Below are 23,628 nucleotides of genomic sequence, written 5' to 3' on the forward strand. Positions count from 1 at the left end.
CATGCTGTTTCAAAGCCACGTTGACTGACTTCTGTGGAACAAAGATATTTTAAGAAATGTATGTTGTAAGGTCCATCCAATGGAGATGAACCAAAGCCAACATTTATCATCTTTTGTGTTCCCCAGTAAGTCAGTTTGAGTGACTTGAGGGTAAGTAAATGACTAGTTTGGGTGAACTATATTTCAGAATAATATATATATTTAACTGCGGATTGTACAAAGTGAGTGACATATGCTTGTGTGTGTTTGACAGTCAGGATGTGCTCTGTGTCTCAGTGTGATTTAAGTGAAGATTTGACTCTGCAAACAGTTTCAATTCCAGTTCGGGACCCTGTACCCAGAGACCTCAGTTGTTGGACTTACTACCACAAACCCATCTTCATCTTGACCATTAGTGGGCTCGCATTGAGTGCTGGTTTGGTGGTCATCCTCAGCTCTAGTGGATTAATTGGTAGTAAGCCTAGAGACTTGATGCCTGTGAATGATGAAGTGGGCCCATTGTGTCTTTCATTTGGGCTGATGTTTGCTGTGCTCGGTGTGGTCTGGACATTGAACATAAAAGAAAACGTGAAACGCAAAAGGCAGATGATCTAGAATTAGATAAACAGTCACATGAAAAAGACGTCACATGAAAAACTTGCATGTAAATATTATTTTGACTTGTCAGTGCATGACTTATCTTGATTTATCTTCAGGTTTGTGATCCTGATAAAGTATTCTGATAAAAGCATTGGTTTACAGCTGAACATCAAGGTTTATTCACTTCAGTGTACTTTGAACATCATCTGTACAGTTGTGCGTCATGCGCAGTGTGTACTTTTAGCACAGTAGTTTAGATGGATCTGAGTAGACGAGCTGGTGTCTAGCTATATGTTTCAATAAAAAGGGACACTAATATAAAATTACGGATATGGAGAAAAAGCATCCAGGAGTTGGACGTTGTAAATGTGCCTTTTGGTTTGCTGTTTTTCATGACATTTTTGGACTTTTTGTCCTCCTGGCTGGGGTGTTTTGGGACATCTTTTTCCATGACTTTTTAATATACGCTGGAGCTGTGATCATTTTCCTGAGTCTTATCTGGTGGGTGTTTTGGTACACTGGGAATATTGAAGTGCCTCCTGAAGAGCTGGAGGATGACATTGCTCAGTACAAACGCACCAAAGGAATTTCAGGCGTTATGCGTAAAGTCTCAAGCAGGCTCTCCAACGGATTGAGGAATTCCCTCAGGAGAAATGGAAGAATCAACACTCAGCCTGGAGGCTCTCATGTAAACCGCACGGCCAGAGCAGATCAACCTGTTACCATTGCCATGAGCTCCTATCTGAATACACAGCCAACTGAGACGACCAACCACCTGAACCGAGATCCTTTAGTGATATAACATACAGGTAATACTAATAATACCCCATGAAAGGTGTTTTAAAGAATACAAACTTGTATAATGCAATGGAAACCAACTATCTATCATGTTATCCATAAGCATGATCTTTTTTTATTTTCGTGCAACGTCTGACTTTGTTAATCATTTGTAGCATTCTGGTCTTTAGGTGGAATCCTATTGGCCAGGACAGAGAATCAAATAAGACTTATCTTTTGTACCACACAGCAAACTTTGCTCAACTTTCAGTGTCAGGCTCTGATTTGCATCTGTATTCCCTGAGTGCTCTGCGGGAAGACCCTCCTCTTCACAACTGCATTCATGCCGCATAGAAATGACTTAGACCTTTAGATGTGCTTTATAGATCTTTAAGATCATCAGTGTTCTTTGGCTACATTCATGTATAATTGTTCATATATAAATATATTTAAAGATTGTTCTTTTAATCCAACTGAACTAAATATTTTTCTATTATTTAATATGATATGGTAACGTTTTACAATACAATGGCTTTTTGTTAACATTAGTTGGCTAGTTAACTAATTAAGAATGAACAATACTTCAGAGCATTTGTTAATCAATGGTAATTTTAATATTTAATAATACATTTTTAAAAACCAAAACTGTATTTAACATTTGTGGTAACACTTTACAATAAGGCTTCATTAGTTAACATTAGTTAAATACATTAGTTAACATGAACTAAGAATGAACAATAATTCTAGTTATTGTTAATCTCAACATTTACTAATACATTATTAAAATCAAAACTTGTATTTGTTAACATTAGGTAATGCACTAACACGAACAAACAATGAAAAGCTGGATTTATTAACTAACATTAACAAAGATGAATTGTAACAAATGTATTGCTAATTGTTAGTTCATGTTAGTTAATACATTAATGTAAACGAATGAAACCTTATTGTAAAGTGTTACCACATTTGTTAATGCAATGTGAACTAACATGAGCAAAGAAACAATTTGACTTTTACCAACTAACATAAAAAAAAATAATAAATGCTTTGATATTGCTAATTGTTAGTTAGCTAATGCATTACTTATTGTTAACTTATACTGATAATATGCTAATCAAATATGCTTGATTGTTATTTGCTGGTTGTGTATTTGTGAATTTTTTACTGATATGCTGACAATGTCTAATAAGCAGTGCTTGGTTTTCTGTGTTTTGGGATAACATTATTTTGTTATGTATACAGACCATTGCAATTAAAATAATTTTAGAACATTTATCAGTCTATTATAGTTTTATTTGAAAAAAGAAGAACAAGGTCACTTCATAACTAAAAAGCAAGGGTTTAAAAGGGGGTTTTCCCAGCGATGCCATGGGAAAAACATTTTTTATTTCCCCAAAGAAACAAAAAATTTTTGTGTGAATAACATTTTTAATTTTAATAATCAGAAGAACCTATATTTTCCCCAGCCTTTTGTGCTTTGAAAAGGTTCCATTGATATTAAAGGTTCTTCTAAATTTTTAAGAGTCTATTAAGATAAAACAAATGTTAGTATTAATAGTTATTTAACTAAACAAAAGTAGAAATGTGGTTGATGAGGATAGTTCAGTTTTTGTCATGAAAAAAATGTGACTAAAATTTAAACCGATCCCGAATGTAAAAGACAAAAGTGTCGATGGCTCAGGGACATCCCCTTCTTAAGACATATTTACATACTAGGCTTAATAAAATGTTGACTCTTGTGTAAGTTCAGTGACTTCCAACACCTCAGTGGAAGATGATTCTCTTTATATGGCTGCTTTACATGATAATTTGTGCTGAGGGAAAATGTGCAAAGAATTCTTATTACGATGGACTTCTTGAGGAGTGTCAACATTGCTCCATTAGATGCAACTCCCCACCAAATATTTGCAAAACATTTTGTACCTCAAGTAAGTATTGTTTTATTTCTGATTTAAAACTTTTTGACATTAGCACATTACATAATTTAATGGATAAACATAACAGTAATGGTAAGTTTACATACTCCTTGCAGAATCAGTAAGTTGTCAAGAAAGCTGCCCTGAAAAGGCTATATAACGTTCAATATATGTGTATATATTCAATATAAGCCTCATAGGATAATTGCCTGAGTTATATTTAAAGGCAATTATGCTTAGGCAATTATGCTATGAGGCTAACGATATTCTACAAGACTCATTATACACAAATTATCTTGTTGTGTATAAAGAATCAAGGGTAGGCCTATGAATTATTTTGTCTTAATAAAAATAATATATACACATATAAATGCATAAACATATCTGTTCAATGGCTTCATCAGGGGAGTAAAAAAAAAAATGCAATAGTCTCCAGTTATTTAAATATCAAAATCTTTGAAAATTCTGCAAATGGTATGAAAACGTAACTTTCCTTAAAATAACTGTATCAAAGTCCACAATGTATGTCTTATGAGGTCGGTCTCTTATTCAGTGCCTTATTGTGTCCTTTTCAGTACCAGTAAATGAAGTTGAAAACAATCAAAACATTCGTTTCATTTTGATCGTGTTTTTTGTGTTCCTGGGAGCTTTCACTGCACTGACCATTATTCTGCGAGTAATACGCAGAAAAACCTGTAAGCCCATCATCATGAAAGGTATATTGCTGAGAGAATTTTGATATGTTATGAATTTAGACAATTTGGTTCAAATTTTAGAACACTGTGCATGCATTTGCTTAGTTTACAGTAGGGCTGTCAAACGATTAATCGCGATTAATCGCATCCAAAATAAAAGTTTGTTTTTACATAATACATGTGTGTGTACGGTGTATAATTATTTTCTATATATAAATACACACACATGCATGTATATATTTAAGAAATATTGCATGTATATACTGTGTATATATATTTATATTATATATAATTTATATTATATATAAATATTTTATTTATAAATAACACATTTTCTTAAATATATATATGCATGTGTGTGTATTTATATATAGAAAATAATAATACTCCGTACACAGACATAAATTATGTAAACACAAACTTTTATTTTGGATGCGATTAATCACGATTAATCGTTTGACAGCCCTAGTTTACAGTGCTTGATTTCATGTTGTATGACATTACATATTATTCTGTTGTTGTTGTTTTTTTTTAGATGTAATGTAATACAGATTATTTTCCTTTTAAATGCATTGTAAATGATATATCTAACTATATTTATACTAGTAGCCAGTATCTTATAATGACATTACTTGTGTGGCAAACAAATCCTTATGAAGTCAATGAAATATCACACAGCGATAGGTCAAGAACAAAAGACATCTGACAGCGAGAGAGGTTCGGATGTCACAGAGCAATCTGAAGATACGGATGAAGCTACGACTGATTTCCCAGATGGATTGAATCAACATCACTACAACTCCAACCTGCCTCTTCCCTCCACTGAGGAAGGCACCACATTGCTGGTTACCGCAAAGACAGTACAAGCTTACCAGTGTACACCTGTCATATATGGAGGAGGCCGCATTGAACTTGTATAACAGCAGCAGACTCTGAAAACTCTGCACCGTCCAGACTGGATAAAATTATCATTGTAATATGAAATGGACAGCTGGATGCACTAATAATGAACACAGGATGGCATTTGACTGTCAAAAGTGAACATCTCTGTTATTTAGGTGTAAGATATCAGTTAATGTAAACCATTTTCAACATGCTTTGTCCAAATGTTTTACGTCTCAGTTTCACTATATTTATCAATGCAAAACCAGTACATGTATGCTGTATCTTTGTTAAATGAAAATGTGTTAGCCTACTTCAATTGTAGTCTTATTATATAAGTATATGTAAATATACTTCAAACAGAAAAAAAATGCATGACATTTATGCAAAAGGGATAGTTCACCCATGAGAATGAAATTCTGCCATTATTTACTCAGAGTTCTCAAACCGGTTCCACGGAGGGCCTAGTGTATGCAGGTTTTTGGTCTTTCCCTTCAATTAGTGCCCAATTAAGACCTAGACTACCAGGTGAGGGGAGATCTTAACCAATTAGTGACCTACTCAATCAGTTTGGTTCAAGGTAAAAGAGAAAACCTGCATACACTAGGCCCTCCGTGGAACCGGTTTGAGACCACTCTCTCTCTCTCTCTCTCTCTCTCTCTCAAAAAGATCTGCACAATATTCTCAGTCACCATTCACTTTCACTGTATGGAAAAAAGATGCAATGATGAGAAGGCGACGGAGGTTGTAAGTTCCTAACATTTCCTTTTGTATTTCACAGACAATCATAGACAAAAACACAAAGGGTGAGTAGGCTAAATAATGACAGTTATCATTTTTTGGGTGAACCGTCCCTTTAAATCAGACTTTCAAACTTACAAAAATGTCAGCAACCACTGTTGAACGACTTCTAAATACTTTATTTCTGTGTATATTTTTGTAGCCTATTATAGTTTTGACCCACGTGACAATGTTGCTGTCACGTGACACCAAGTCAATGTCATGTGACTGACACGAGCGCTGTGCAGTGGCATTAGCGAGCACTCGTTAGCGCAACGATACAAGAGCTTATCTGGGTAGAAACAGTTAACTTATGCTGGACAATAAACCCTTGCGAGACTCCATAAACAACGTCTTCATAGTTGTGATGCATTAAACGGCTTTAAAGTGCTAGTGTTGTCTGAGCTAGGCCTCGGTTGTACTGTACGGCTTAACTGCTCTGCAAATGAAACTATGGAGAACGATTCATAATGTAAACAATGCTGTTAAATGTCACTTGGGATTAGTCTGAAACTTTTAGGGACCGACTCAACTGCGATTCATGTCGCTTGCCAAGCCGTTTAATCGGGAATTTCAGAATGAACGGTGAGTTGCAAATGCGAGGTGAACTATTCCTGCTGTTAAATTGTTTATTTGTTTGCAGCACATTTAATTGTTATCCAATAATATCGTTTTTAGGTAGTCTGAGGTTTCAAGACATTCAGTCTGTGTCACTGCGGTGGGAATATGTAAATCCTAGAATATGTCAGACACTTTGAAAACAAGTGAATTAGCCTATAGGACCAACATGTGATTACAGGCAATCGGGCTTTCTACAGTAACGTTAGCTGGAACTACTTACTAAGTTCTTTATCTACAGTTTTGACAGGTCATGTCAAATGTGTGTCTGCATTTTAAGACTGATGTTTCCAAACACTGTATATCAGATTCAAGGAGCATAACTCACTGTTTTGTTTGTGTGTGTGTGTGTGTGTGTGTGTGTGTGTGTATAGATATATATAGGCTAATACACTGCACGACCAAAAAAAGTCGCTGTTTGGATTTAAATAGTCAAATGCTTAAGAGTTTATGATTGAATCATTATTGCAGTGATTTATTATGTTTCTATGTTATATGTTTGGCAACAGTTTTTCTAAACCTAACTGATGGAGTGTGTAGCTTTCCATATCTTAAACAACCATCTAGGAAGACAGATAATGGCCATATTCCAGGATGACAATGTCAAGATTCATCAGGCTCAAATTGTGAAAGAATGGTTGGGAGGGAGCATGAATAATCATTTTCACACATGAAACTGAAAGTCTTTGGGATGTGATGGAGGAGACTTTACAGAGTAATGGACTCTTACAATACAAGATCTTGACCAGCAAATGATGCATCTCTTGATGGAAATAAATGTATATAAATGTGATGTTATTTCCATCAAGCGGTGCATCATTCTAACATGCTAGAAACAATAATTACTGCAATAATGATGCAGACATAAGCATTCATCACTCTTAAGCATTTGCCCATTTAAATCCAAACAGTATATATATAAATAGTGTGTGTGTGTGTATATGTGTGTGTGTGTGTGTGTGTGTGTGTGTGTGTGTGTGTGTGTGTGAAGTAATATATATATATATGTGTGTGTGTGTATGTGTGTGTGTGTGTGTGTGTGTGAAGAAGGGATCAGATTAATATACTCAGACTGACAGTGCCTACACCACTGAGAACTGCTGCATGTTCTGTTTCTGTGCAGTCACCTAACATAATGTTAATCATTGATGAACATTTCATGCACTGTGATTTTGATGTGTTCATTTTAAGTGTGTTTATTGTTAAGTGAGATCAATTCAACCAGTAATATTTCAGGACACTGTACCTTACAGGCGCGCAGCAAAATGACCTGAAAAGACAAAACCTTTTAGAGAGACTTCTCGATGCAGTTAAACAGGTAAGGTGACATTGACTTGTTTAATTGACTATTAATAACTTGTTTGTGCAAAACACTTCCTCTTTGACAATGCTGGCTTCAAACAATGAGGAAAGAAGTTGTTATAAAACAGGCCAGGGGAGACCATTAATTACATAAATTATCACTTATTTTGCATGATGTTTGCCCAGTGTCAGTAATATCATACAGCTCAATCTGTTTTAATCTGTTGGGCTAGAAAACATTTTTATTGTCAGGATGCCTTTCGTAAACGAACTCTGCACTGCTAAATCATGCCCTATCGAGCCATGTTATTATATTTTGAATGCAGGAAATTGTTTATCTTTCTCCCATTCACCAGCTGTTGTATTTAGTGAGCTTAGTAACAATGGCAGATCAGATTCTTAAATATTAATAATATTTATCCAGGTGCTCATGAAGGTACTGCAGCAATCCTTGAAAAAGATATATAATGCATATACAAGTTTAACATTTCCAGCTGTTTGAATGATGTTAAGTATTTTGCAATAAAATAATGTTAAAGTCTGACCATCCCTTGCTTTATACAATTATTATCTTCCTAGTGCCAAATTCGCTTTGGTGGCAGGAAGGAGATTGCCTCAGATTCTGATAGCAGGTGGGAGGAATACTCCATCCGAATATTATCTGTTTATGTTATAAATCTGAAATGGTTTGATACGATTATGCTGAATCTTATTTTATTTTGCTGATGTTTTGTCCTCCTTTGCTGTTTGTTTTCAGAGTCATATGCCTGTGTGCCCAGTTTGAAGCGGTACTTCAACACGGCTTGAGGAAAGGTCGTGGTTTAGCCCTCACAGCAGCTGCCATTAAACATGCTGCTGGATTTAGCAGTAAAACTGAAGGAGGTAGGCTACCTTGTTTTCTGTCATTCAGCTTTTGACCAGCCATATTATTCAATGTATGATTCTCAGAAAGAAGAACAGTGAAAAGAAGTGTTTTTCCAAGCGTTTACTCTGTGAACTCTTTGCGCTACTTAATGAGTTTGTCTTAGTTGGTACCCCTTAGAGACATTGCCTGAGAGATTTCCCTAGTAACAAAGAACACATGTGGTGTTATGGGTTGTCCATAGAGGAAACAGATGCTTATGAGTGCTCATACAGGAAAACCAGGTGCTGATACTGTTTATGAAACCAGATGGTTATGCAACAAGCCCTGTAAAAATGGTAAAAAAGAGAAACAAGGCTTTTCTGAGGTTAGTCTCTGCACCTGCTGTGGTTTTGAGCAGTTTAAAATTAACAGCAGAACTAAGAGTGATACTATGAATCAATGCTGACACTGAGTACTTTTAGTCTTTGTAGAGTAGAAAGTTGACTGCCATCCAGAAAATAGTGGGAAATTTTGAGTGATGTTATAAGATTCTGAGATATCATAAATAATGTACTTGATGAACTCTTGTCGAAACTGAACATGGTTGAAAAAATTCACTGCTGAATGAGTTCATGCATAAACTATTGTCAAGTTTTATCTTGAGGATGTATTTTCCCCCCTCTATATTATATTATATTATATTTTATACGGTGAGTATATAATATATAATAGAGGGGTAAAAACTAGACAATATATATACAGTCATGCTGAGAATTAATCATACCCCTGGTAAATATGATCTAAAGTGGCTGTAAAAAATAAATCTGAATCGGTTATCCTTTTGATCTTTCATTAAAAAAATTGGCAAAAATCTAACCTTTCATTGAAGTAAAAGAATTGAAAGTGGGGGGGAAATCACAATATGAAATAAATTTTTTTTCTCCAAAACACGTTGGCCACAATTATTGATACCCCTAGAATTTTTTATGAATAAAATATCTCTGAAGTATATTCCCATTAATATTTACCTTTTTTTAGCACACCAGGGTGACTAGGAACATGAAATTGTCTAGCTATTACTTCTTGTTTCACAGGAGTTTAAATATGAGGAAACACAAAGGCCAAATCCCCTTAATCATCTGTCACAATGAGTAAAACCGAAGAATATAGTTCTGATGTGCAGCAAAGGATTGTTGAGCATCACAAAATAGAAAGTGGCTGGAAGAAAATAGCTAAAGAATTGAAAATCCCCATTTTGACCATCAGGGCAATAATTAAGAAGTTATAATCAACTAAAGATGTTACGAATCTGCCAGGAAGAGGACGTGTGTCTATATTGTCTTAATGGACGGTGAGGATGAAAGTTTGAGTGGCCAAAGACTCTTCAATAATCACATGGAGAATTGCAGAGATTAGTTAAGTCTTGGGGTCAGAAAGCCTAAAAAAAAATATCAAACAACCCCTACATCCCCACATGTTGTTTGGGAGGGTTTCAGGAAAAATGCTCCTCGCTCATCCAAAAACAAACTCCAGCATATTCAGTTGACAGACACGACTGGACACAGCACAGGGTTCTGTGGTCAGACGAAACTAAAAAAAGAGCTTTTTGGCAGCAAACACGCTAGATGGGTTTGGTGCACACAAGGATAAAAAGTACCCCATATGTACAATTTAATATACCATTGGATCTTTAATGTTGTGGTCATATTTTTCTGCTGGAGGTCCTGGACTTCTTATTCAGATACATGGCATTGTGGATTCTATCAAATATCAACAGATAAAAAATCAAAACCTGACGCCTTCTGCTAGAAATCTTATAACGGGCCGTGGTTGGATCTTCCATCAGGACAACGATCCAAAACAAACATCAAAATCAACACAAAAATGTGTTAGGGAGCACAAAATGAAGCTTCTGCCATGAGCGTCCCAGTCCCCTGACCTGATGAGTGGAGTGAACTGAAGAGAAGAAGCACCAACATGGATCTGGGAATCTGAAGGATCTGGAGAGATTCTGTATGGAGGAATGGTCTCTGATCTCTTGTCAGTTGTTCTCCAAACTCATCAGGCATTATAGAAGAAGACTCAGAGCAGTTATCTTGGCAAAAGGAGATTGCAAAAAGGTATTTAATAAAAGTGTATCAATAATTGTGGCCAACGTGTTTTGGAGAAAAACATTTATTTCATAATGTGATTTCCCCCCCACTTTCAATTCTTTTACTTCAATGAAAGGTTAGGATTTTGCCTATTTTTTGAATGAAAGATCAAAAGGATAAACGATGCAGATTTATTTTTTACAGCCATTTTTGATCATATTTACCAGGGGTATGATTAATTCTGAGCACGACTGTATACACACACACACACACACACACACACACACACACACACACACACACACACACACACACACACACACACACACACACACACACACACACACACACACACACACACACACACACACATTAATACTTTCATTCAGGTAGGATGCATTGAATTGATCCAAAGTGACAGTAAAAACATTTATAATGTTACAAAACATTTCAGTTTCATGTAAATGTTTTCAACATTTATAATAATAAATATTTCTTGAGCCCCAAATCAGCATATTATAATTATTTCTGAAAGATCACGTGACACTGAAGACTGGAGTAATGACTGTTTCTTTTTTATTACAGGAATAAAAGACATTTGAAAAAAATGTCATATATCAAAATAATTTTTTATTTTGTATTTTTGATCAAATAAATGCAGCCTTGGTGAGCATTAAAAAAACTTCTTTCAAAAACAACAAAATAAACAAAAACCCTCACTGAGTCCATACTTTTGAATGGTATTAAATATGTAAATAATATTTAGCCATTTTTTCCCATTGATGCCACAGTCTAATCTGTCCCGCCACAGCTTCATAATGTATTTGACGTTGGGGTTTGCATCATTTGGTTTGGCATTTGTCAAACCAACTGAAACCAAAAGCATCTATATATCCTGTTGCCCTAGACTGGATAAACCCAGCCCGATTTGATTTCGCCCTGCAGCTTAGGCTGGAAACCTGTACATTTTTCTATCCTGCTTCCATTACAAATCTGCAGCGACCAATCACAAACTGGCTTATCCACCTGGCGCGCTATTGGCTCTCTCATGACCGTCAATCCAATTCCATTTAACCTCTCGACGATGCTCAATGGCTTCTTTAGTTTAGCAAAGTTTTTTTTGTTTTGTTTGCACAACCTGCAAAAATCGTTCGATGCCATTGCTGCTTCTGCAACCGCTGATCAATGCTACAAACCAACAAGTTTGTTGACGTTTTCGTGTCGCTCAAAGTACGTCACCCGGATCGTTGGTCTGATTGGTTGAAGCACTATCCAATTGCGTACAGAGTCATTTGAACTATTTCCGTTGATCATGCCTCTTGTGCAGTAGAAAATACAGAGCAGACTCCCCAGACTAATGTTCAATCTTAAAAGATTGAGCTTGGTCTGGTGATAGTCAGACTCCTGTTGCCCTCCACAATCTCACAAAATCCCATGGCAAACACTTTTAGCTGTTATTAATAATGTTTTAAGTTAAGTTAATAAGTAAGTTAAGTTATTTACATTATTATTTTGCTATTAAAATGATCACATCAGAACCCACAACCACTTAGTTTCCAGCCCAGATATTTAAACACTAGGTTGCACCACCCTGTATCCTGCACTACTTAAATGTCACAGACGAGTATGACTACCTGAGCCCTAAGTGGCCATTTGAAAACATTTGAAACATTTAACATTTGAAAAACTGTTACAAACAGACAACTGAACAAGTTCAATGTCAGACTAGAAAAATGTTCTTTTGATCCAAACTGAGGCTAAAACCAGCAATAAAAAAAAAAAAAAAATTGTCCAAAGGAATATGAATACAGAAAGAAAAGTTTCAACTGGTCTACTCAGTGTTGTGATTTATACAGTTTTTTGTTGTTGTTGTTGTTGTTGCAGTGAAAACATTTATTTTAATTTTCTTTTCTCTCAACCATGAGGATTTTCAGAATAAGTATCACTGACCTTTTCTTTACCTCCTAAATTCTGATTCACAAAATGACCTCTTTATATAACTTCTGTGATGTTATCTATCTCTATTCTCTATAATGGGGAACTGAGAACATTGCTGTGGCAGTTCAAACGGACTCTCTTGTGTGTTTCAGAGCTGACGTTCTGGTTTTATGTGAAGGAGCACCTCAACCGTCATGAGTTGCAGCGCTTCTACTCTCTGCGGAATATCACATCCGAGCTGGGCCGGGGACGGGCATGGCTTCGCTGTGCTCTGAACGAACACTCGCTAGAGCGTTATCTACACATGTTGCTGGCAGATAGTGCCCGCCTTGGGTAAAGACACCCTTGATTCTCGGTTTTGGATGTCTTTTTTTGTTTATTGTCCTTGTTGTTTTTCGTTACATATCAGTAAAGCCCTGTTTACACCGCCAGTGACACACAGTGACAAAGTGACTTGATCCAATTCATTTAAATAGAGAACTGGCTAGTGATGGGAAGTTCCGTAGAATATAATTAAAATGTTACATGTTAACTTAATAGCCAAATTCCCCAACACTTCTACTTTAGCAAATGTCGAATAAGCAAAACTATAATGCAGCAAAGGCCAAATGATGAGAAACAGAATTGGTTAATTCATTGCTTAGCAGTCTATTAGTTCACCTCCCCTCCCGATCCGAGTCGTTCGTTCTATTGTCATGTCATATTCTCATAGCATAGGCTGAAGCTATGCAGTCTGTAGCGGAAACAGAAATTATTAGTTCACCTTAGAGTCTCTGCAATTTAGTTGTTTTTTCATTTTACAGCGCCACCAAGTGGCCAGTCGCCACGTTCTTTTTCACGTAACCATAGACTGAGCCCATACAAAGATTTTCAAAAATTTCGTGACCATCAAATCTGAGACATGCATCCTGTTCTGTTCGAGCCAAGGGTTCCAATGATCCAAGGACGGTTTTGGAGTTACTTTTGACCATCGGGCTGATCAGGGCGAGCCTTGTTGATGTCTTCAGGTCCGAATCGTTAGACAGCCAACTCTTCATTTCCACATTCAATGTTATGGAAAAGAACCATCATAACAGAAATTCACAAATGTATAAATTGTTAGAAATTTGAGACCAGAAATGCATCACTGACCTGTAAGATTAAAAAAAATACGAACTATGCGCTTGTTTGTAACCTTACAAACCTCCCTTTACTCTTACAGTCGGGAATTATTAACTAATTTCTGCATCCAATACGGCGGTCACGTCACGTAACAAAAGAACAAACGACTCAGACCCGAAGATTCGGGAGGTTAACTAATCATTTCTTTTTCAGAGGCAGACTGCAACACCTTAGCCTATGGGCTGTCACGTGATGAACGAACGACTCGGACCCGGTGGCTGCATTCGAAATCGCATACTCTTTTGAGTAGTTACTTATTTTTAATAATTACTATTTACAACCGTCAAAAAAAAAGAAAAAAGTTCTATATAGTCTGAATGTAATCCGGACTTTCCTACATTCGCCATGTTGTCATTATCATGTGATCTACTGTACCAGTGCCAGTTGCGTCATTTCACTGCTATCCACAAATCCTTTCCCATGGCCTCATGGGATAGTAAAGTGTTTATCGTATGCACACTTCAGAATCTTGGGTCATCCGGGTACTTTTTGCCTACTCTTTTATGAGTACTGTGAATTCGGACGTATTTTTTTTTTGTCACATACACTTTTCGCCTACTATATAGTAGGGAAGTATGGGATTTTGGATGCAGCCAAAGACTTTCCTGTACCCATAGGATGTTGCGCATGTGTGTACAACACAAAATGAATGAATCACTCTCTGAGACAACTCGTTGTTCCTGAGTCATATTAAAGATTCGTTCGAATCGGTCATGATCAGCCCATCACTAGAACTGGTGATTTCTGGCAACACGAGCGAAGTGATCGTTGAACTTTATGCAAATCAAGAGAGGAGTTGAGTGAAGTGAGTCAGTGGAGCGCATGTTATCCATCAGTCACTACATCCTGTAGTACAGGGGTTTTCAACCAGTGGTCCGCGGCCCCCTGGTGGTCCGCGGCGGCATTGCATGTGGTCCGTGACATGCATTCCAGCCTACGTAATTTCACTATTAAAATAACCATTTTCCAATTTTCCATAAAAAAAAAAGTTTGTCTTAAATAAAAAAGGCAAGTCAGTCAGTAATAAATACATTGGCATTCAGTAAAGTGTCGAACCCATAAAAAGTAGAACCATTGTCCGCTTTACATAAAACAAATCATGACATGACCTTGTGCGAGTGAGTGAGTGGCGTTCACACCAAACGCGAATAGAGCGTCTGGCACAAGTGATTTTCATGTCAAGACAATGTAAAGACGCGTTTACGAGCATCTGGAGGTCCTGCGGCGCGAATGAGGCGTTTAGCGCGGCGCGGACGCGTGAATGAGGCGAATTGAGCGTCTGGCGCGATATGCGCAAGTGATTTGAGGGTGAGAGAGCGAGAGAGAATTCTGATTAGTCGAGAGGATATATCGCGTTTAGGCTAAATATAGGTTTGGCGCTTATCGCGGTTTGGAAAGAAACTGCATCTTGCAGTACATTTTAAACAAGGAAATATAGCGATTTGGCATGAAACGTTGATGGAGCAGTGAATAGGTTCAGTACACCGCAAAATGACATGACAAACGCATTTTTTTTTTTTTTTAAATGCCATTTCCTCAATTCGATGTCCGACTGTGCTATCTGACAAAGGAATCCACACACTACACACACACAAAATAGTGGGCGCCGATTACTTGTTAGTCAGAATGGTGGTCCCTGGCACAGAACCAGTTGAAAACCCCTGCTGTAGTATATTGTTGGCGACTAGATGGAGAAGTTAATTTTAGCAGTTAACAACTTCCTGGACCTCATCCAGCCTGTACCAGACAGTGGTACTCGCCGTGCTCACTCCAAGCCTGAATGGTATTGTGAACCCAGATAGACTGACGTTTTCACCTCTTATAAATAGCTGTGATGACAAAGAGCATTTGCTGTTTCTCTTTAATATTAAAGGTCCCGTTCTTCGTGATCCCATGTTTCAAATTTTAGTTAGTGTGTAATGTTGTTGTTAGAGTATAAATAATATCTGTAAAATTATAAAGTTCAAAGTTCAATGCCAAGCGAGATATTTTATTTAACAGAAGTCGCCTACATCGAACGGCCCGTTTGGACTACATCCCTCAACTTCCTTCTTTAATGACGTCAGTAGAACAGTTTTTTGACTAACCTCCGCCCACAGGAATGCTCCCTCAACTCTACCGAAATTCGTTTATGTACTTGCGCACTTCTTATAACTTACTGGAGTAAAACTGACGCTTCATCTTTTGTGTGATGTACAATAAACTTTATTAAACTCATCAGTATGTTTGATCATCATTCAGACAGCAGACTTGTAGGCTATTAATAAATAATGGATACATACAAGCAGATGACAAATACGTTATAATAACCGTAATTAAACTACTAAACTAGACCTGTTCCATCTCTATACAGCACTCTGACTCTGTAGGCATTATTGTCCGACTCGAAATGAACACCGTTACTGAGAGTTTCTGATATTATCATCATTCCGTGAGATGAAATTGTCCTGAGAGACTGAGCGCGAGCTCATGAAGCTCCGCCCCCTGGGTCGTCCAGCAGCAGCTTATTTGCATTTAAAGGGATACACACTAAAACAGCGCGTTTTTCTGAGGCCCAAAAAATGACAATTTAAACATGCTGTAAAAAATGATTTGTTGGGTATTTTGAGCTGAAACTTCACATACGCACTCTGGGGACATCAGAGACTTATTTTACATCTTGTGAAAAGGGGCATAATACGGGACCTTTAAGCATGTTATGTACTGATTTCATTTATATTTAGTCTTTTCCCTCCAAAGTCTCTGGCGGTGTGAACGGGGCTCAAGACTTCTAACTTGTGTGAAAACAAATTGTTCATATTTCTCCCTCATATATAGTGCCTTCTATGAAGACTGGGCTTTTGTCCTGGATGAGGAGAGAGCCAGTATGCTGCCCACTATGGCTGCAGGTGATATTACAATAAGATATTTGCCATTTGCTTCTGTTAGTTAGCATAATGTTGTAAAGTGTAGCTAGGCATCCTTCCTTGTGCAAGTGTCAATTCAGTGTATGTGTCATCAGGGCTCAATTCCATCCTGTTTGCCATCAACATTGACAACACGGACCTAAATGGCCAAGCCCGTGGGGGGCCGTCTGTCTCCCACCTGCTTAAGGAGTCCACACAGGGCATGAGCAGTTTGTGGAAAGAGTCTACTCAAGGTGTCAGCACACTTCTGCGGGAAATTGGCACTGCCACTGCGGTGGTTCCTGGTTTCATCCCTCGCTCCGATGCTCCATCAGACCCACTGCCTGTCTTGCCCCGCAGCACTTCTGCAGGTTCTTGAGTCACATACTATAACATAATTACACATGCACTGGCAAAAATGTTACTTTTGGGGGTACAATAGCTTGTCACTGGGGTTGTAACATTAAAGAGACAACTTTTTACCTTATTACTACTCTAAGGTACAAATATGCACCTTGAGGGCAGATATGTACCCTTAAGGCCACTATATACTCACTGTGAAGTTGTTTTCTGTTTTTCACTTGTGGAAATACTCTGAAATACTTTTTCAGAGATGTACTGTGAATATCCCAACACCGCCCACGAATGTTGCTGAAAGCTTTTCTGTCTAAAACAAAATAAACACACAAGAAAGTATCCGATCATAGCGATGTGGATATGTTTGCACTAGCTCTGCAGTTTAACACTCAACGTCATATAGCACTTTATACAATAATTGCTGTAAGGCATGAATACATGAAAAAAAAAACATGTGTTAGAGTCACTTTGAATTAGAATTACAACCTTAATTTCGACTATAAAGCAGCTCTCCAGTGTGTTCATGTTTTTACTTGTGTCTGACCTAAGACGTAAGGAATGAAAGCGAACCCCCAAAACCACCTACCTATTTTGTATTCACTACAAACCAATGGAACCAGGTGTTTACCAGCCAGAGCAAACTTTTACGGATAGTTCGCTTTGAAAAGATGTTTCGAACTCCTAAAACAAACTCCAAATGAACTTAATTTTGGCCTGATTTTCTTCAAAATGGCATCAAACGAGTTCTTCGATTTTGCTTCAAGGTTACAGTAAAGATGTCCCTTTATGGGTACTACCGCACTGACAGGCTGTTGTATCCTCAAAGATATGATTTGTGCTCTTTTTTTTGTTTGTTTGTGAGTGTTTTATTTCCTGTTCTTCTTCTAATAAATATTACTATGGTACATTCAGTTGATGATTGAGATTCAGTTGCCATTGTTTAGTTACCCTTATATTATTGATTTAATTGCATTTTAGATTCCGGTTTAAGAAAAGAACGTAGACGTAAAAAGAAGATCACAAACATAATCTCGTTTGACGATGATGTGGGTGCGGAAGATGAGGACGAGGCTGGTGAGGACGCTGTGAGGAGTCTCAGGAAGAGTACGATGGGTCATATGAGTTCTGAGGAGGCTCTGGACCCTCCGGACTCTACCTCTCCCATTCATAACGGCCTGACTGAGCCTGGGATTGTGAGCTGGGGTGAAACGCCCACACAGAATGGAGTGCTGCCCGATACCAAGAGCATTGACAATGAGGAGGAGGAAGAGGATGACATTTATGGAAAGAGCAGGCAGGAGCCCCCACAAGAGGATCATGGGAATGGGGAGCGGTGAGTTTACTTAAAGGCTGTTCCCGAAATCGCCCCCTATACCATTAAATAGGGCACTGTTTGAGGGGACAGCCATTTGTAGTGGTGTCCGAAACCATAGTGGACATTGAGTGCACTCATTCAATCTGATAATGCACCTTAATAACGGGTGTACAGCTGATGTACACTCAATGTCCAGAGAATACCCATAATGCACTGTGAGGGTCGTGCTGAATAAATTCCCGGGTCTCGCCAACAGATGGCGCCCGCAGCTGAATTATTCATCCACCCATTTTCCAAACCGTTGGTCCAATGTGGGTACAGCGTAATATCATACATGTATAATTTCCTTTTTAATTTATTAATAAATTGTTTATACATGCTAGTTTCCATGACAGAATTCAAGAAAAATCTTTTCATAACTACTGGAGCTGCCAGTTTGCTACATTTCAAATGATTATTAAACGGCAAGCACAAACTATGCACATTCAGTGTCTGAATTCGCTCACTTGTTTTCATTCAATACTTTAAGTGGACTATATTAGCGGAGTAATGTAGGGAATAGTGAATGAGGGTATAGAGGGTGATTTGGAACAGCTAAAGTCTTGCTTTAATTGTTGAAATAGTGAATCTCACTATTGCCTATAGTTATGTATATGATATTGCATTTCTGTGAACAGATCCTCCTAAATATTACACAATGCACCTTTAATAAATATCAGGATGTAATGAGACTTAAACTGAATTCAACATTCAACAACACGTCACATGTACACTACCATTCAAAAGTTTATAGATAAAGTTTTAAAATAAATGAATATTGATCAAAAGTGACAGACATTTATGATGTTAGTAATAGTAGTATAGTTGGTAATAGTAAGTAAATACATTTATAATGTTACAAAGAAATTCTATTTTAAAATAAAAGCTGTTCTTTTGATTTTTTTTATTCATCAAAGAATCCTGAGAAAAATGTATCACGATTTTCACAAAAATATTAATCTGCACAACTTCAAAACTACATTACTACATTAAGCTGCACAACTTTCTATTTCTAAATATTACTGTTTTACTTTATATGAGACATTTACAATTTGAATTTACAATACAACATAATTGCAAACAACTAACACTAAACCCTAGCCCTGTAGTAAGTACATGCTGTAAATTAATATTTAGGACTTGTGGAATTACATTGTAACAAAGAAAGAATAAAATAAGGGGTTACATTTTATTTTAAGGTGTCTTTGTTAGACTAATTATACAATTAAGTACTGAGTAATATTAAGTAACTACATGTACTTAGTATAGGGTTAGTATTAGGGTTTGGTTTAGGGTTAGTTGCATGTAATTATGCATAATTTATAGTTATAGTAACTAGATGTAACATGTAACAGTGACCACTGTAAAATGAAGTGTTACCAAATAAGGTTTGATTACAACATTCTGCTCTGCATAGGATGGTTGTGGGGAGTTTATCAAGTGTTTCTACGTGGAGTCCAAGGCAAATCATCACAGATAATGACAATGACAACTCGCACATTCTCATACCTCTGGCCTCCAGCAAGCCCTACACACAACAAGGTCAGACCCACATCCTGTCAGACACTGTGCTCATTCAGGGACATCTTGCTGTGTTTTCATGTTCTTGTCCACATAGATGTGGCTGGCATTTTTATGTCTTCTGATTGTTCAAACGGATGAGTTTAACTTAAATGTAGCACTATTTAATTGAGTGTGTAATGTTTGAGTACAATCCTGGCATAGAGAAATGTGCTATTTTTGTACTTTCAGCTGGTAGTTCAGTTGAAAATGTCGGATTTCATGGACAGAAGGAGAGCTCAAGCCCACCAACTGACAGTGAAAAACAAAGCCAACTCCAATTTAGGTATCTGATACAAAAGAACACTTTTTTTTTAATGAGATTTTCGTTGAAGACTAATGCTTATTGTCTGTGCTATTGTCTGTCTTAGCATGGAGCCCGACTCACCAGCGCAGGTTTCTCCCGTGACCAGTGTTCTGCCGACCCCTGGCCTTCCCGAGTCCATGACCATTGGTGAGTCGACCTTAGATATCATTGTCCAGAGAATTGATCTTTATTTTTTATTTTTTGAAAGTTACAACTTTGCTGGAACATTGTTTATACTAATTTAAAGGGATAGTTCACCCTAAAATAATCGTCATTTGTACTCATTTATTTACCTAATTTCAAACCTCTATGCTGTTGAAGAATTGAATAATCTTATCTTCACACAGCTCTTTTCAATAAAACCATCAAGCTCCAAAAAAGGAGAACATTTACACTTCTGCTTCAAAGTTTGGGGTCAGATTAAAAAAAAGAAATTAATACTTTTATTCAGCAAAAAAGCAATACATTGATCAAAAGTGACATTATAGACTTTTACATTGTTACAAAAGATTACCATTTCATGAAAAAAGTATCATGGTTCCACAAAAATGTTAGCATGTACAACTGTTTTTTTAATGTTCATAATAATAAGAAAGGTTTCTTTAGCTAAATCAGCATATTAGAATGGTTTCTGAAGGTTCATGACTGCTAAAAAATTCAGCTTTGATTCATTTCATGACAGCTCTTAAAATTCCTGTTTAAATTCCATCACAGGAACAAATAATTTTAAAATGCTTTTAAAAAAAAAGGTTATTTTAAATTGTAATAATATTTCACAATATTACTGTTTAAATAATTGCAGCCTTGGTGAGCATAAGCGACTTCTTTAAAAAGCATTAAAAAATCTTACTGACCCCCACATTTTGAATGGTAGTTGAATGGTAACGTGTGCCTGTCTTCTGAAGCCATACGACTACTTTGTTACCTTTGGTCACTATGAACTTTGTTGTATGAATGGATGAAGCTGGATGAAGATTCTTCAAAAATTATTTTTTTGTTTCTACAACAGACTGTTTTGGACAACATGAAGGTCAATAAGTAATGATTATTAATATTTTAAATATCTGTAATGACAGAACATTAATTTTTGAGTGAACTGTTTCTTTAACTATACGTTTTGCATATTTTTGCATACTTCATCTAAACAAAGGATGTAGGCCTTTGAGGATTTGTGCTGTGGACAGATGGCATCATTGAGGTAATTTGCCTTGACTACTGCTCTGTTGTCTAGTGGTTTGGTGCAGATCTGAGACCGTTTTAATCTTTGTTTAAATATTGGCCATTTGACTTTGCCTTTGACAAGATGACTTTGATGGTAATCTATCACTTTACCGTCTTTGTGCTGTGGACACATGCTACACTTGTAAGCAAAGAAATTATTCTGGACTTCTATGGGATTAGATGGGATTTCTATTCTTTTCATCACCTGCATACTTCCTCTTTCCAGATGAGGGCAATGTTGGTTCAGTGTAAAAAACTCTCATGTCTCTCTCTCTCTCTCTCTCTCTCTCTCTCTCTCTCTCTCTCTCTCTCTCTCTCTCTCTCTCTCTCTCTCTCTCTCTCTGTCTCTGTCTCTGTCTCTGTCTCTGTCTCTGTCTCTGTCTCTGTCTCTGTCTCTGTCTCTGTCTCTGTCTCTCTCTCTGTCTCTCTGTCTCTGTCTCTGTCTCTGTCTCTCTCTCTCTCTCTGTCTCTCTGTCTCTGTCTCTCTCTCTGTCTCTCTCTCTCTCTGTCTCTCTCTCTCTCTCTCTCTCTCTCTGTGTCTCTCTGTGTCTCTCTCTCTCTCTCTCTCTCTCTCTCTCTCTCTCTCTCTCTCTCTCTCTCTCTCTCTCTCTCTCTCTCTGTCTTTTGTCTGGACAAAACACAACTTTGAGATGGGGCTGGAGGTGACTGATCCAGTTTTACTTCAGCTTTCAAAAATAAAAAGGAGAAAAGATGAAAGCAAGAAAATATTCCATGCAGAGTGCCAGAATCTGCTTGTGCTCTCAGACATGAGTAAAATTCAATTTCAGATCAAACATAGCTTTCTCAGTATGCCTTAATAACCTATATTAAATCCTATTTGATTATGGATATAACGAACATTACCTTCAATGCTTGAAAATGCTGTTTTCTCCTTCATTTTTTTATCAGCTATATTGTAGACAGCTTTTTCACCTGCATCCATCATATTTATGTGTCTTTTTAGTTATTTAGTGCAATAGAATGGGGTTTTGGTTAAGGGGTAATTCACCCAAAAATGAAAATTCTGTCAATATTTACTCACTCTCATGTTGTTCCAACCCCATAAGACTTTCGTTCATCTTTGGAACACAAATTAAGATATTTTTGGTGAAATCTGAGAGCTGCCTCACTCCTTTATAGGCTGCTGGGTAATCAACATCTGCCATCCCAGAAAAGTTAGTAAAGTTCTGCCATCCCAGAAAAGTTAGTAAAGACTATGTTAAATTAGTCAAAGTGACTTTTTCTTCTGTGTGAGCCTCTGAGTGAGTTCACATAGTGTAAAAGCGCAGCGCTTTTGTGTTGTATGACAGAACGTAGGCTCATTGAAAGTACATAGCAGCCTATGAAGGAGTGAACCAGCTCTCAGATCTCATTAATCTTAATTTGTGTTCCGAAGATGAACGAAAGTCTTACGGGGTTGGAACAACATGAGGGTGTGACATTACTGACAGAATTTAATTTTTTGGGTGAACTAACCTAGCCTGGTAATACCAAACTCTGCTACTTCGCTTTGCTTCGTAGACAGAGTCTGGAATGGCATAATAGAGAAGTGTTTTCTCTCTCGCGGGGGGTCACTTGTCTGAAGTTTAAAATCATTGGTTACCCGTAAGCCAATCACATGACGTTTGGTTATGGCGTGTCTTATGCGCATGCTCAGCCGCATCTAACTTCCACTGTAAACACATGTATGATGCGAAAACAAAACCATCAAGCGAAATACCGGAGTAAACATGGCTGTGAACGACTTTTGCAGATTATGTGAAGTAAATCTACGCATCCGCGGTACAATCAGCGTCTACGTCACGGTTCTCAGCCCGCCCTCTCTTCGTTGATTGGCCCGGCCGTCCGAAGGCTGCTGGAAAACTGAAAGATAAGCTGCTATCTCAGACTGACTACAGAAGCGAAATGAAATTGAGCGGAAGTAGGAAGTCAGACGTAGTCAGGCTAGAACTAACCCGCTAATATGCAAAAAACAGCTATAAAACATTCTTAAACGGATACTCCACTTAAAAATTAAATATTCTGTTTCATATTCCACAGAAAAAAGATAGTCATACAGGTTTGGTTTGGAATGACATGAGGGTACTGTAACTAAGTTGATTTCCTAAAACATGTTTACAACATTGGCAACATTGTCTTAAATGATAGCAATATCTGTTTGTCCAACCAATGGCAGACGAAGGTTCTGATCGCGAAAACCTTTTTGTACAGTATGTTGCATCCGCTGATGCGAATGAGAAAAGATGGCATTGGCACCTGTGGATGGTCTGCCGTCTGTCGCGCCTCCTCTCCCTCTTTTCGCTCTTTCTACTGTTTCTTTTCTCCCAAATTGTTGTGCAGTTTTGATGTATGATCATCA

General features: G+C 37.3%; 2 protein-coding genes across 6 annotated transcripts in view; both read left to right on the top strand.

Moving 5' to 3' along the window:
- Positions 1–258: 258 nt before the first annotated feature.
- Positions 259–5,161, top strand: tnfrsf17 (TNF receptor superfamily member 17; the record flags this gene model as incomplete). Its single annotated transcript, XM_081391939.1, has 5 exons — positions 259–535; positions 1,113–1,267; positions 3,125–3,284; positions 3,848–3,988; positions 4,646–5,161. 5 exons carry the CDS (start codon positions 259–261, stop codon positions 4,885–4,887), a joined length of 975 nt encoding a protein of 324 aa, XP_081248065.1. The 3' UTR covers positions 4,888–5,161.
- A 276-nt stretch (positions 5,162–5,437) lies between these two features.
- Positions 5,438–23,628, top strand: part of snx29 (sorting nexin 29) — a 119,141-nt gene continuing 100,950 nt past the window's right edge. For 3 of the 5 annotated variants that reach the window (XM_081393119.1, XM_081393120.1, XM_081393122.1), the window contains exons 1-11: positions 5,833–6,214; positions 7,501–7,565; positions 8,129–8,181; positions 8,307–8,431; positions 12,577–12,757; positions 16,403–16,473; positions 16,587–16,841; positions 17,806–18,160; positions 19,599–19,723; positions 19,934–20,027; positions 20,113–20,195. In XM_081393119.1, coding sequence (XP_081249245.1) covers positions 6,208–6,214; positions 7,501–7,565; positions 8,129–8,181; positions 8,307–8,431; positions 12,577–12,757; positions 16,403–16,473; positions 16,587–16,841; positions 17,806–18,160; positions 19,599–19,723; positions 19,934–20,027; positions 20,113–20,195 — 1,414 coding nt within the window. In that variant the 5' untranslated portion in view covers positions 5,833–6,207. Of the gene's footprint in view, positions 5,597–5,832; positions 6,215–7,500; positions 7,566–8,128; positions 8,182–8,306; positions 8,432–12,576; positions 12,758–16,402; positions 16,474–16,586; positions 16,842–17,805; positions 18,161–19,598; positions 19,724–19,933; positions 20,028–20,112; positions 20,196–23,628 lie in introns of those variants that run through there. The other 2 variants (XM_081393121.1, XM_081393123.1) reach the window with 2 other exon arrangements.

This window comes from Scardinius erythrophthalmus (genome assembly GCF_964197995.2).
Source record: "Scardinius erythrophthalmus genome assembly, chromosome: 18".
NCBI classification, from domain to species: Eukaryota; Metazoa; Chordata; class Actinopteri; order Cypriniformes; family Leuciscidae; genus Scardinius; species Scardinius erythrophthalmus.